This window comes from Sphaerodactylus townsendi, linkage group LG01 (assembly GCF_021028975.2).
Source record: "Sphaerodactylus townsendi isolate TG3544 linkage group LG01, MPM_Stown_v2.3, whole genome shotgun sequence".
NCBI lineage: Eukaryota > Metazoa > Chordata > Lepidosauria > Squamata > Sphaerodactylidae > Sphaerodactylus > Sphaerodactylus townsendi.
Genome location: NC_059425.1, coordinates 98,875,362 through 98,890,904, shown reverse-complemented (window position 1 = coordinate 98,890,904; position 15,543 = coordinate 98,875,362). Strand labels below are relative to the sequence as shown.

At 37.9% G+C, this 15,543-nt stretch overlaps 1 protein-coding gene across 1 annotated transcript in view; it reads right to left on the bottom strand.

Annotated features, from left to right (window-relative positions):
* Positions 1 to 15,543, bottom strand: part of SYNE1 (spectrin repeat containing nuclear envelope protein 1) — a 375,888-nt gene that overhangs the window by 243,665 nt on the left and 116,680 nt on the right. Inside the window, exons 46-57 of the mRNA XM_048488624.1 lie at positions 14,784 to 14,956; positions 13,399 to 13,708; positions 12,311 to 12,475; positions 11,100 to 11,456; positions 9,372 to 9,508; positions 8,849 to 9,026; positions 7,286 to 7,468; positions 5,510 to 5,653; positions 4,168 to 4,323; positions 3,024 to 3,188; positions 880 to 1,052; positions 398 to 551 (exon numbers count right to left, since the gene is read on the bottom strand). Of these exons, the coding sequence (XP_048344581.1) occupies positions 398 to 551; positions 880 to 1,052; positions 3,024 to 3,188; positions 4,168 to 4,323; positions 5,510 to 5,653; positions 7,286 to 7,468; positions 8,849 to 9,026; positions 9,372 to 9,508; positions 11,100 to 11,456; positions 12,311 to 12,475; positions 13,399 to 13,708; positions 14,784 to 14,956 (2,295 nt within the window). The remainder of the gene's footprint in view (positions 1 to 397; positions 552 to 879; positions 1,053 to 3,023; positions 3,189 to 4,167; positions 4,324 to 5,509; positions 5,654 to 7,285; positions 7,469 to 8,848; positions 9,027 to 9,371; positions 9,509 to 11,099; positions 11,457 to 12,310; positions 12,476 to 13,398; positions 13,709 to 14,783; positions 14,957 to 15,543) is intronic.

Here is a 15,543-nt window from a genome sequence, read left to right as displayed (position 1 = left end):
TTTAGCTAATACATGAAAGTTTTCAACTTTAATTCCCATCTTTCTCTCCCATTTGATTAATATACCAAGAAAAAAGAATACAGAGAAACCACAACAGGTGCCTGAACTTTTAAAATGAATCACAAAATTTGGCAACATCCCTAGCTGAAGCCAATAGCGATGTCATTTGAATGTAATAACAATTTCAGACATGTGACACAAACCTATTAAACTACCTGAACATGTTTAGCAAATAAAATGAGTGAACTCACACAAAAATAAAATTTCTGAGACAGTCCTGAAAAATCATTTGATCTAGCTGCTCCCATTTTAAACACAGTTTTAAAAGTCATGAAATAGTCTCTGTTGTGGGTGTCCATGCTGTTACAAGCTATCTGAGCTTGGATTTTGCACAAACCTTAGTTCTGCTAAGTGAAGCATTTTTTCCCCTCAGTTCCGCACTCTGCCTTTCAGAAGCACTCATGACTGCTTCCACGTTGTCCATCCAGGTAGTAAATTGTCGAACATCATCCTGGTAACTTGTCCATTTGGACAGTGCTCCTTCCAGCTGGCTGAAATGTGTACAGATATTAGCTATACACATTTACATAGTTTAAATGAATACATATATGAATAATTTCTTTAAAATATTTATAACTCCCACGCACAATTTATACAATATTTATAAACCTTACCCGGGGTAATTTGGGGGAAGGAAAACAGTATGGGGAAGGGGAAGCCTGAAGACTGTATTGGGAAATAAGTTCCCAGTAGCTGGTGTCTGACTTGGCTCTAAAATGCCCATGGACAGAAAGCATTACTTGAACATAGACCAAACAATACTGCAGACACATTCCAAGTATTAGTTTAACTGTCTTAAACTGCCATATATCCATTTACCTTTTACAATGTATACAAGCAGACAAAAAAGAAGACCAGGTATCCTTAAGCATTTTTAACTGCTGTTCAATCACAGACACTCCTTCTACAGAGGTATTTTGTAAAACAGATTCTCCTCTTGTCAGCACCATTTTCATCTGGATTTCTTTCTCCTGTTTTACTGAAAACAATCCCTGTAGAATAAACAGATCCTTTTCCCATGCTTGTCATATACTCATTCTTACACAAATAGAGGCAGAGGAAGAAATTATCAAACGGGAACAATATCCCCCATCCCATCCACCATACCACACAGCTCATATCATCTGAAGAAGTGAGCTCTGAGTCATGAAAACTCATGCTGGAATAAATGTCGTTAGTCTTTCAGGTGCCACTGGACTTCTGTTTTATTCAGAAAAACTGTCAGTTTGCTGCCTCCCGCAGTATGATCCCTTGCCTCTTTAGATCATCACTGTTGCGCCTTCTACAGATGCCTGGTCTGTGTATGATAAAACAGGCCAGTAACTTTGGGTATAATGTAGACATGGACTGAAGGAAGAATATGTGCTTAAAAAGTAATAAATTTACATTAACTTCGAATCTCAGAGCGAGTCTCTATAAAATGGTGTGTTGCTGGTATTCCAAACTTGTGTTGGAAATGTGAACACCATGAAGGGTGATTTTCCTATTTATGGTGTAATAAAGCTAAAAATTTTGGATACAAATGCATTTAATCCAGAAGCTTTTAAAGACTAATATACAAATGAAAGTAGGGCTTTTGGGGCTTATGGGCAGATAGTTTGAAAAAAATATGGAATGTTGTTTTTATATTTGTTTTTATAGATAACATCAACAGAGAGAATATTAGATGCGCAAAAATGAAACTCTTCATCTATATCTACAATAGAAGAGTCTTTTGTGAAGATACTGGAATTGGCCAAGATGTCTAAGTTTACATCTGTGATTATAGAAAAGAACTCATCTACTTTTATCAATAACTGGAAATTTCTGAAAGGTTTAAAACAGAAAAAATGAAGTAATGATTTGTTGTATGGAGGACCAGAAGAACAAGAAAATGGACACAATAGAGAAAAGTTCTTAGTAGTAGTCGTAATAATTATTAACTGAATTATAATTTATTAACTGATTATAATTATTAACTGAATTATAATTGTAACTGGGGAGAATGTGATAAATCTTTAGCCATGTTTATATTTGGCACAGAGGAAAGCAGGAACTCTCCCTTTCCCTATTTCAGTGTAGTTTTTGTGTGTATTTTTATTTGTTATTTTTGTCTGTCTCTTAAAAAGTTTTAACAAAATGGTACAAATACCATGCAAACAGATTGCTTGCTTGTCATCCACCAGGGCAAGAGCATTTTCAGTGGTTTTTCGGGGGGAGAGGGGGGGAAGAGGGTTTCCCCCCCCCCTTTTTTAAAATACTAGTGGGGCTGAAGCAGTTTTTAAAAATGCTAAAAAAATTCAGCATTTGGGGGGATTTGCTTTTTGGCTCCCTTACATTGCTGTCATTTGGGTGGGAGACACCCCCCCCCAAACACTAATAAGGTATTTTTTGGGGTGGCTGTTGTGAGTTTTCTGGGCTGTGGAGCCACAGTCTGGCAGTTGGGGTTTGTTTGTTTTTCAGTTCAGCTTAGCTGAATGCACAACCCTAACTGCCACAATTTACACAGTTTACATTGTTTGAACATATTGTGATGATTATGTACATAATAGACAACAATCTGTTCATAAACTCCTGTTTCAAATGCAAGAAATTGTAGCCTTTGTGAATGTAAAAAAAAATCTGAAAATGTTACTGATAAAGTTTCAAAATTAGGAGAAAACAAAGTATAATAAAATATAAAATCACTAAACTCCACATTCATGGGTCTGGTATTTAAATTCATTGCAGGTACTTTTTTATCCCACATATTATCTTATTCATTCTGGTACATAATTTTCTTTGTCTTGCTATACAATATTTAGAAACTCTGAATGATAGCCAGTATTCTGTCAAAGATGGAGTACATGGAGTGTCCCACCTGGTTTGATTTATTTATCTGCTTATGTAACACTCCAGCATTACAGTCAAATGAAATTTCATCAGTTAATATGTTTGCTATTAAATATCTGAAATAAGTGTGCCTTGTGTCTTCTTCTACCTACCTCCAGCTTTGACATTCTATTGTCAAGGACACTCTTGTCTGATGTGGGATGGCAATAAGATTCCAGCATCTGGATTGCATCTGTTACCCAGTCCTGAAGTTCTTTCAGACCATGAGAGAACTGTTGATGCTCTGCTACAATCCTGTCCATTCTGGAGACCTTTTCCTTAAATTCAGACATATGTTAACATTACCAATCGTTTAGATAGTTCAACATTCCACTACAATTGGGGGGAAAAAATCACATAGGCTCATTCCGCACATGCCGAATAATGCACTTTCAAACTGCTTTCAGTGCTCTTTGAAGCTGTGCGGAATAGCAAAATCCACTTGCAAACAGTTGTGAAAGTGGTTTGAAAATGCATTATTTTGTGTGTGCGGAAGGGGCCATAGTGACATCTCAGAAGACTAAATTTCCATGAGTCAGTTGGCAGAAATGGAAACTTGTGATTTGTACTGACTAAAACATTGCCCAAGAAACAGTTGTTGTCCTGGTATTCCTGTGCTGCTGACCTGGGATCCTACCATTAGATTGCATATTCTTCAACAAGCGTGTAGATGTTTCCAAGTATTCTTGCTAAGGTTGTTTTTTTTTAATCTTTGTGTTGTGGCAGCTGACCTCCTCCCTTACAACTGGACTCAGGTTCAAACAAAATCTGTTTATTGCATCTGAGTAATGAACAGGCTGCACTTGAGTGTTGCTGAAACTGAAATTCAAATGTTCCCACCACTAGCTAAAACCCCACTCTTAGACCCCTCCCACTGTGCCCCATCCAACAGAAACAGTTTTCCTCTCCCAGTTTGCATCACTTCTCCAAGATCAGAGCCAGATAAGGAGCCAGGTGCTGCCTGGCTCAGAGAAAAGAAACCAGGGAAGAGCAAAGTCTAGTGCAAAGCAAAGCAATGAAAAGGAATATACATACACCAAGTGTCACATTTTCCCAGCTTCCCCTGGACATGAAACATGGAAAGGCCCCAGGTGGGTTCTTGACACTTCTATTAACATATCCACTTTTACAACCTTAGTGGATAGGAAACTTCACACAAACAGAACTGCAGTGGACATTCACTTTTTTCATGAAGTGGACATTCACTTTTTAAACGCAAGTTAGTAGCATAAAAGCACACAGCGGTGGGTGCGTTACCTTTGTTACATTGGTCAGAGCAAGATATTGAGAAGACAGCTGAGATACTCTGTGCATGAAGTTTTTGCTGGCAGCCTGTTCTTCCCAAAGCTGCTGAGCTTTTTCTTTAAGCCTGATGAGCTGAGATTCATGACACCTTATTTCCTCAAGGACAGACTGTAAAGCACAAGCATGTTTTTGTTAAGCTTAAATTCAAGCGATAAAGAAGGCAAGCAGCAAGGAAATCACAGGATAGCCAATAGAAAAGTTCAGTTAATGGGCTTAGACATACTGGAGCTTCCAAATGGCCAGTTCATAGCATGACAAATGTATAATTGTTGCTCATTTGTTTGGAGGGAGGATTTTGCCACCATTTCTCAAGAAGCAGCTCTTGTTAAAGAGGCATCATATTTTCCTGACCTGAGGGAGAACCAATCATTCTTCTTCCACCTTTTCACAATCACATTTGTTTTTGTCATCCATAGTGGAAAAACATGATTAATGAGTGTTATTGACATCTATGAGATACTGAGTTAGATCCAACAGTATGCTTCCATGGGCTCAAAAACTTAAAAACTTAAGAAAGAGCCTGCTGGATCAGACCAGAGTCCATCTAGTCCAGAACTCTGCTACTCGCAGTGGTCCACCAGATGCCTTTTGGAGCTCACTTGCAGGATGTGAATGCAATGACTTCTGCCTGAAGACTGCAGCTTTTGCTTCTCCCTCCTCCTGAAGCAATCCCTAATGGTATTTTGGAAGTTGCCACATGAGGGAGAAGTTGTGAAAATCACATTCCATGGGCAAAAGTACTGTGTAAAGGCATTGTTGGATGTACTCCAGTGTATATGACACTCCCACTGATGAAAAACATCCCCTTCCCACCCATTTGTTAAGTGTTGTACTATTTATCACTAATGTTTTAGTGACAAATCCTAAGCAGGTCAATCAGAATTCTCGATTCTATTCAGCTTTCTCCCATTAAAGTGTTCTTAAGGCTGCATGGTGAGAGTCCCAGATGTACAATCTTAGTATGGAAGCAGTCATGTAGTTGTTGTTTTTGTTGAAGTGGTGAACAACATCCAGGTTACCTTCTTCCTCCACAGTTACAAAGGTTTTGGTTCGGTGATATACAGTCCTCTCTCCAGATTCACACATTTGATACCAGTCAAAAACTAAACTGGACATTGTTCTAGTGCCTTTCAATGAGACTTTGCCAAACAAAGAATAAAATTCTATTTGGCTGTGCTTTGAATTGACCATTTGAATACCCAGTGCATGAGATAAGGAAATGAAGTGTTATGACCCAAATGTTTAAGAAGACTGAAGCTTTAGAAGTATGAACACACATAACAATCCTAATAACCTGTAGTTTCTGTTGTTCTCTTTTTTTGGCTGGGAGATCATGCAGACGATTACCACTTTCCTGAACCATTTTCCTGGTATCTGTTAGCCAGTCCTGGAATGGTTCAGCACTGGCTTCAAAGTCTTTCATCTGAATCTTCAAGTTCTAGAAAATACAGGAAAACACATACATGTTTGGTTTATATTTACTGAAGCAATGTTTAATAGAAAACAGGAATAACATGGTGTATAAACATTACTGACAATGGTAGTTTGAACTTAAATCATGTATTTGTAAGTATATACTGTTGAGAAGAGCAGTCCACAACTGTACATATGCAGGTCTTGGTTCATGCAACATGTGCCATGTGTATAGTGGGCTTGCTTCCAGAGCACAATGAGAAAAAGTTCTTAGTTGCCATTTGAACTGCAGGGAAATCTGATCACTCCTATAAGAACTGTTAGGGTTTTTTAATAATGCATGCTACAGCTACTTTGCATAACAATTACTATATACATTACTAAATGAAAAAGTGAATCCCTTGTTTCAGATATATCTTTCAAAACATCAATACTATTTTACTTTTTTATTTTTTAGCATGTTTGACAGTCCTGTATGTATGCCCAAGTCCAAAAAGTAATAGGCTTTTTCTGCACAAAACATTTAAGATGTTTTGCAAACATTTTGGAAAGAACTGTTTTGACTTTTTTTGTCTGTATAGTGCAGGAAAATAAAGCAACTCTGGTGACAACGGTTCTTTCCATTTTTAAAAATTTTTCTGTGAGGTATCTTCAAAGCTATGGAGACTGCCATATTCTCATATTACGTCTTCGTAGATTCAAAGATAGCTTACAGAAAACAAAAAAGAGGAAAAAATGACACTTTAGCATAATTGGCAGGCAATACTGAGTTCGTTAATAGACATTAATGATGAAAATGGCAGGCATACACAATGCCAGATGAGTAAATGTCCCTGGGAAACTTCAGCAAATGGTGGACAGCATGGAAAATCACTGAAGCAGCAGAAAACGGCAGGTGGCGAGTAAGAACATAAGAAACCCTGCTGGATCAGACCAGAGTCCATCTAGTCCAGCACTCTGCTACTTGCAGTGGCCTACCAGATGCCTTTGGGAGCTCACATGCAGGATGTGAAAGCAATGGCCTGCTGCTGCTGCCGCCGCTCCCGAGCACCTGGTCTGCTAAGGCATTTGCAATCTCAAATCAAGGAGGATCAAGATTGGTAGCCATAGACTTCTCCATAAATCTGGTGGAGAAAATAAGAGAGCTTCAAAATTGGGTGAGATAAATAAAATGTGTCCGGCTCACTGCATAATAAGGAAACATTTTCAAATGTTTTGGCAAAAAAGATTGCTATTTTAGCATTAAAAAAACATTTTGGGTGGAAATAGACTGTTTTTAAAAAGAAACTGGGGAAAAACTGTGCAAGATTCTTCCCCAAAATGCTTTTGTTTCCATCCTGAAGACACTGCATTTATGTTGTGCAGAAAAAACCAGGAACAGTAATTGGAGCCCCAACAGTGAAGGGGTGAAGAAATGGCAGTGTTCTCCACCAAGCAAAACACATGTACAAATACAGTATCCTTCTTGAACTGAAAATGGATACAACTTTATTGGTACAGCAGCTGATGGAGCCTTGGTTCAGTGTGGAGCAAACTGATCCCCGCATCGACCAACCCACCTGCCAGCTAATCTACCCCACCCTGCCCTAAACCTGCATAAATTAAAATAGCAAGGCAAATGTTTATTTCACCCCATTCTTTCTCATTCATTTCATACCTCTAAAACTGATTCCTTCTTGTGCAATGAAGAGATAAATTCTTTCCAGTCCTCTTTAGCTGTAGCAACTTTAGTTTGAATAGATTGAGCTTTGTCTTTAATCAGAATAGTATTTAATAGCTCTCCTTTAGATACCACCAGATTTAATTTATGCTGGCCATTTTCAGTTTCAGCTAAGAACTCCTATTACAAAAGACAGTACATCCCAATCATCATAAAGCAGCATGAAGCAAGTACAATGTTGGACCTAGTTTAAAAAGTCACTAGGTTGGAGACAATTCCCTGGTTGCTCTCCCCCACCCCACCCCGCCATATTATCCATGGCAGGATTAAGTGCTCAGTGCTTCTATTAATGGAAGAACCAGTCACATCAACAGTTGAGATTACCATATTAAACCAGAAACATATAACAAATATTCTATTGAAAGAATATGAATGTAAAAGTGTGAAAGATGACCTGTCTACATTTTGTTCTCTGTCCCATTATCTTTCTTTTCATAGGTTTCTTGTAAACAAAAGAAAAACACATAGGTTTCTTGCAAATAAAGGACAAATTAAAGTTCACTTAACTTGCTATTAGTCTAATTTTATTTCAAACCCTTCATTATTTCAAGAGTCCTGGCATAGACTATAGTATTATTGTGATATGCTCTACATGGAGGTGCATTTGAGGATAGTCTGGAAGCTTGAGTTGGTGCAGAATATGGCAGCATGTCTGTTGACCAGTGTTCTTCACTGGCTTCTGATGAGCTACCAGGCTCAATTCAAAGTGCTAGTACTAACCTGGAAAGTCCTATATGGCTTCAGTACTGGGTATCTGATGGAGCACAGGTGTCAAACTCGCGGCCCTCCAGATGTCATGGACTACAGTTCCCATCATCCCCTGCCAGCACGATGCTGGCAGGGGATGATGGGAATTGTAGTCCATAACATCTGGAGGGCCGCGAGTTTGACACCTGTGTGATAGAGAGTGCATCTGCCCACATATTCCTGCCTGGGGGCTGAGATCAGAGGGGGAGGCCTGCCTGGCTGTCATGCCCCCTTCAGAGGAAAGGGTCTGAGAGAAGCCTGGAGGGCCTTCTCCACAATGCTTCCTACACTATGCAATGTCCTTCCTCCAGAGGTTCACCAGGAACCTATTCTCTTTTAGTTTTGGCACCTGGTGAAGACAGTCCTCTTCACCTGGGCGTTTGGCTGACTCCTCCTACTAAGATCTCTGTACACCCCTCTGGATGAGCACAGGAGATTTTAGATTGTATCTGGGTTTTCAGAATGGTGTTTATGGTGTTTTACTGTTATTTTAATGTTGTAGGTTTTTACTGTAACCTGCCCTGAGACTGTGGTAATTGATGGGTAATAAATATGAATAGAATAGAAAAGAATAGAACCTTCAACTGTCTTTTGCATGCTATTAAAAGATAACCCTTTGCTGAGAACCACACATCAGATTATGGTTTCAAAATCAATATTTTAAATACAACTGCAACAGTCAAACAGAAAACAAACAAACTAGTATCTGTATTTTACTTGTGTTCTGAAAGTGTTTACATGGCTTGGAATTACCTGTAATTTCTGTAGGTTGGTTGCAGCTTCATTCACACTTTGAGGTACATCAAAACATTTGGCAGTAGCAATTTTTGAACTGACCAGCCACTGCTGGAAATCCCTGAAAACTGTTCGGAATCTCTGTTGCAAGGCCTGCTCTTTACTCTGGCAACCCTTCGAAGCTTGTAGACAAAGACTTTGGAGTGTCATGCCATCCGAATGAAAACATGGATCGAAATTGTTAGAATTAGGTGGGAGCCCCCCCAGGATGTGTCACACAATTTAGCACAACTTTGTTCATATAATAAACTGTACAGTGCTGTCATAGGTTGCATCAGAATATAAGGACAGTATCTGAATTGAATCTCTCACTGAAAGAACTTGTGGAATAACTTACATCCTAATACTTTCAGTACACTTTATATTACTATGACAATTAAAGTTAAATTTCAAAGAACAGAAATTCCACATGGAATTCACACAACACAAATATATCCATTGAACTACCGGTAGTTGTTAATTCTGTACAATGGAAACTTACCTGTTGTATTCTTTAATTAACTGTGATACTTTTTCAGAATAGTTACTCAAATCTTTGGAGAACCTACAGAGATCATTTAACTGAGTCTTGATGTCATCACTCATAGGTTCAGCCTTTGTTAGGACATCCAACATTTCCTAATTGAAAGAAAATACTCTTAAAATATTTTACACAGCTGCCTATTTTTCAGAAGTATTAGAGTATGAGTGACAGAATATAAGTGATACTCTTTTCTCTTGGGTTGGATCCTACATGCAGACTTTTCAATCTTATACTTCCCGCTGGCCTTACTGAGATTCTTTGCTGAAGATTGGTAAACTCTCTTCCTCTTGTAGCTTGCATCAGTGGATAAAGGAGATAGCAGCAATTTTACTTTGTCAGAGATTAAAATGAGTATGCATATATCTACAAGGAGCTGTGAATACTATTTATATGCAGCTTCTTCAGATATTTGCTTGAGTGGCTCATAAAACAAAATAAGGTAAAATATAAAATCACTAAAATTATTAACCATAAAAAAAAGTGAAAATCCAGAAGCTTATAAGCACATAAAAACTCAGAAGTATAAAACACTAGGAAGCCAAAATGATTCTTATAACAACAGTGAATTGTAAAAAGAATTTAAAAGATCTAATACTCAGTGGAAAAGCTTGCTTTAAAAGAAATGTTTTGAACTAAAGCCTAATAGAGAGTAGGGTAGGCACCAGGCAAGCCTCAAAGGGGAACACATTGTACAGATTGGTTGGCCTTCCCTCCTCCCTCTCAAAGCTGTTTCCATTCCCAAGAAAAGTAATTTCCAGAGTAATGGGAGCAACACAGAATAAGAACAAACAGGGATGTTACAATGGGGAGGAGAAAGACAGTAAAATTGCTCTCTTCTTCCTCTTTCTCTTCTGAGAGTGGAGTTCCACTCACAGAAGAAGAAGGTGGCAGCATTTTTGTCCTTTTCCCCCTTCTCACTACAGCCTCCAGATTTATGTGGCTATTTTTTTCAGGAATACACCAGGACCCCATGAATACACTTTCCTGAGAAATGCCTTTGCTGACAGACTGCAAGATTTAGCCCACATTTAAATATATTATGGATCTAGAAAAACTATTTTGATTCCCCTTGGCCCCAAATTAGAAAAAGTATTAAACTAAGCAGGGGGTGGGGGTGGGGGGAGTTTAGATTTGTTCCTTTAAATTTATTCTGACTGACAAAACACAGGAATTTTTGTGAGAAACTTCTAACCCAAAGTCTATAAGAATTAAATAAATTGAGACAAAGTTTCCTCAAATGAACAAACATAACTTTCTGAGTAAATTTCTCCTGTTTAAGAAAGTTTCTGCCTTGATTATATGTTGACATATCCTGGAAAACAACACAAGTTAATAAACAAAAGCTTCACAGCGTCTGCTCAGAGGCCCCGTGTACTGTTAACACTGAAAAGTTTAATATAACCATATGTGCATGCAGGAGGCCATGAAGTCACTCTACATAGTGACTAGCTTCCTGCTTTTTAAACATTGTGTTAGTTGTGTTTTAAACATTCTTTCAGTATTTGTGTTTTAAACATTCTTTCAGTATTTTCCTATCCTCTGTTAAAAGTACATTCTGAAACTTCCAGTTTACCAAGAACAGTATGTTGCATTCTCTTGTTTGCAAGCAGCATGTCTCTTCCCGACTTAAGTTAAAAAAGTAGGAATTGCTAGCAAAACACACAAATGCAAACAAAACTTGTTTACCTTTTCTTGATGCCAGCATTCCACAATTTCTTTGTCTGTGTGCTTACTAGCCAGTGGGGTCAGTCTTTCTGACCAGGTTGCAAGAAGAGTGCTGAAACGCTGCAGGGCCTCTTCCAATTGAGAAGCCTGAGTAGTAAATTCCTGCTCCGACAAGGCCATTTGGTTAACCAGCTCCTCCAAGCCATTCCGAGTTTGGAATATACTCTCTTCCCACTGAGTCCAGTCAGACTGGAGGGCCTGCATTTCAGCGTCTAAGAGTTTGCACCCTTGAACAGTCGTGCTCTTTTTCACTAAAGGAGCCAGGGTCTGAACTTTGTTTAGGCGGCTCTCACCAGTTTGTCTGGAATCTATCAGCTCCTGCAATGGAATATCACCATGGTAACTGAAACTGCTGTGATTCACTTCAGCTGGATAATGACACACTTCCTACAAACAGTGGATGGCATTTTACGGAGCAGTTACAGTCACTGCCAACTGAATGAGTACGAACTAGAAAGCAATTTCATCCAGAAATTTAATCTGAACACATGCTAAATGTTAGTACAATGTTACAATATATGCTGACCAAAAGCGCTATGCTGAAAATACCAATAATAGTGTGAAGTTACAGAGAATTAAAAAAACTCACAATGGAAAAAAACACATTTTCAAAAAGATGCAAACAAGTTACATTTAATTAAGCTTGACAATACATGTGAATTCTTATAAGAAGTATAAATTCACCAAAGGCCGATGTAGAAATGCTATTTTGCAATTGTCTCCCACATTTTCCATCAATATTTTCTGTGAGAAGAAGCATTTTTACTAGGTACTCACAACTGTGTTTTGTTTTGGAAGTGATATGTAAAGTTAATGTGATATATACAGACACAAAGAAATGCAAAATAGAAAACTGCCAGTGGCATTTGTGATGGTCCCATTAGTATATCATACTTCTGTTCCTTCTTTATGTATACAATTTTATTAGATCTATGGTACACATGGGTTACAATTATCACTGTAAGCCAAGTGCTGTATTATAATACCTCTGATTAAAACTTTAATTTATATACATATGTACATATATACACATATATACATACATACATGTGTGTGGTATATAAGCATGCAACTAAATGTAATATTTTTTTAAAAAATTATCTTAATCAGCATGCTGTGTCTTAATACACATTATTAATTGCTAGTAAAGCTACAGTTGTAAAATTTCTCACCTTTATTTTGGTCAGTTTTTTTTTTATGGCTGATGAATCCCCTGATGCATCTGACCAGCGCTGAAGCTCTTCTTTTGCTGAATGAAGCCAGTCTGTAAATTCATGTACTGCATCAAGATACAGTAAATGATCCTTGACCATGTCTTCTACTTTTCTCATTTTTTCCTGTAAATTATGAAGATCGTGGTTAATGAGATGGTTGAACAACAACAATCTAAAGGCTTCAGTGTCAGTTCACTGTCAGTTCACTGGATGTGATTTCTTGGCCTCTGCCCAAATTTATCACCCAGGCCACTCTCTTATTATCTCCAATTATCCCCTTTTTAATTAGGTGGTTACATAGGGTTTGATGCTTCAGACTCACTTGGACATCAGTCAGTTCCTAGATTCTTAGTGTTTTGTTTAACCACTTGCCTTGAAAACTTCACCAGGATTGGTATAAGTCAGCTGCAACTGCACTTTACACACAAATGGCACTAAGACATACTTGTGACTCTTCTTTACAATTAAAAGAATAGACTAAGGTCCTTATAGTCTAAAAACTGTGCACAGATTTCCAGTTAAAAGGACTGCCACCTAACTCTTTGGCACAGAAACACCTAACAGGTGTTTCTAAATCAAGGAAGGATCCATAAAAGGTTTAATTTTATCAACCAGCATCACTGCTGATATTTCCTAAATCAGTATTAGCAAATGGACTAGAGTTGGTCGATACCAGCCAGATTTGTTCCAATTCGGATTCGGACCAGATTCGGATCAATGGGCTCGGAACCTTGCAGATTCGGACTGACCCGAATCTGTGGGAATGTCCAGGAATTTCGGATGAATTTTAATTTTTTGGTGTTTTTTCACATTTTGGCCTGCAGGGGGCGCATATTTAGACATGTTGGCACCAAACCTTCAGGGTATCATCAGGAGTTTGTCCTGATGATACCCCGCTCGTTTGGTGCAGTTTTGTTCAGGGGGGCCAAAGTTATGGACCCCCAAAAGGGGTGCCCCATCCCGCATTCTTTCCAATGAGAGCTAAAAAGATGGGGGCTACCCTTTTGAGGGTCCATGACTTACAAAACAACTTACAAAACATTTACCTTTATGACAGTTGTAATGTCACTGAACTGTGTTTTCAACTCCTCTTGAGCAGCTTCTATGAAAGAATTGTCCTCTGTTTTTTCATGCAGTTCTCTAGCTTTCCCTATGAGTTGGTGCAGGTCAGTAGAATGATCTTCAACTTCTGAAACAATAGCTTGCAAATAATCCAGTTGTGCAAATTTTTCTTTCAGGCCACTCTGAAGCTCCAAAGGTTGCTCCACTTTGTTGTCTATTGACTCCAACCATTGGTCTAGCTGATTTTTCCTCTCCAGATAGTCATTCCACTGATTAATTACAGACTCTAGCAAGCTTATATTAAAGAAACACATATTAACTTCAGAAATTCTGCATAACTGCAGAGATACTATTTTTAATCACAGAATGTTCAGCAGAACTGCTAATATAGGTTACTATTGAAAAAAATGAATGCATGAACAAATATTTGCACAGAGAAAATGACACAGAAAATGTCACTTGTCACAAATCTCTGAATGGGTCAGGTTAGCATCATAGCTTAATTTCCTTTAGTTCTAATTTCATGTCAACATTTGTGACATGGGTAATTAACATTCTCCCTAAATTCTAGTCGACCCAAATTAGCAACATTGCCATAGCCTGACATAATTGCCTTTTTAAAGAAGCATACTTGGAAGCATTGATTGAAGATTTACACATGACTGTTTACATATGAACAGTTCCACCTCACTTTCTATGGAGATTCTCACACAGAACTCAAAACATGGTCTGTACATGAACCCAGTCCTTAGTGCTACTTTTTCAGCTAACATAAAAGATTGATCTAATGGAATTCACTAATTCACATATTTAATATAATACCCATCGACAAACATAGTAGTAGAAGCTAAGTAAAATTCATTCAGTCTTAGAAGTCAGCTTGATCCAATAAGAACCAGCAAACCTCTTGGCAAAACTATAAGGAAACTTTTGAGTAAAGTTGGACTCAATCGTAGTTTAATGTTATAAAAACATATTCTCAATAAGGGAAATCTTATTGATCCTAAAGCCTCATTTTGGCAGAGTTTTTTTCTCTATGAGGTGAAGATGACGTGTCTGTATATATGGATATTATATTCAATATTTATAACGAGATCATTGTGCATATTATAATATCACATTTTTATGAATGCAGAATTCAATTTTTTTGGTTTACAGTTCTGTATTTTGTAGGCTTGTATACTGAATAGATGTTGTACAGCCTGATTCGTACACTGAAATATGTACCCAGTGAATGGCCGAATGTGCAAAAAGACCTCAAGTGAGTTGACAGAACCAAAGATTATGTTGTTCTCAATTAACATAATTACAAAATAATTACCACATATAATTGCTATATTTTACAACAAACAAAAATGAATATACTTACCTTTGATAGATCACTGAAGTTTTGATAATGCTACTCCACTCATCTTTTAATGTTTGTAGCTGGCTCCGTATCACCTTCTGCCCTTCCTCATTGCTACTTCGAAGGGCTTGTTCACCTTTGCCAACGGCCATGTTTAATTTGACTTCTCCCTCTCCTTTCATTAAAAGGATATCCTAGGAAGCAAAAAGACTTTTTTTCCAATTCAGTAGTTTTCAGACTTGAAAAAAAAACCCACATCAAGCTTTGTGATAATTTCAGACTGTATCATATAAGCAGACAGAGTTAACCATGTTGTTTTTTCAAGAGGCAATACTGTGACATGGACAACAGATTCCTTTTGGCTGCTTCCTCACAGATGTATTATGTTAAAATTACATTAAATAAGGACTTAGGAGAAGAGCCCGGCTGGACCCAGCATTGTATTTCAAACTGTGGCCAATCAGCTGCCTGAAAAGCCAAAGAACAGGGAACAGAGGCTAAGGCCTTCCCCTGATTTGCTTTTTTGCACTGGTATTAAAATATTTACTGCCTTTGGATGTGGATGTCTTCTTTGGTCATCATGGCTAGTAGCCTTCATGAATCTGTCTCCATGAATCCATCAGGACTTCTCCACTACTACATTTTCTAAAGAATTCTACTCAGCCCCTTAATTTCAATCACTGTCAGATGAATATTTTCCCCCACTTAGAATGGTTTTTGCAACTTGTTGAGGTATTTTGCAGACTGACTATGTAGACCTTTTTAAACGATTTACCTTTTT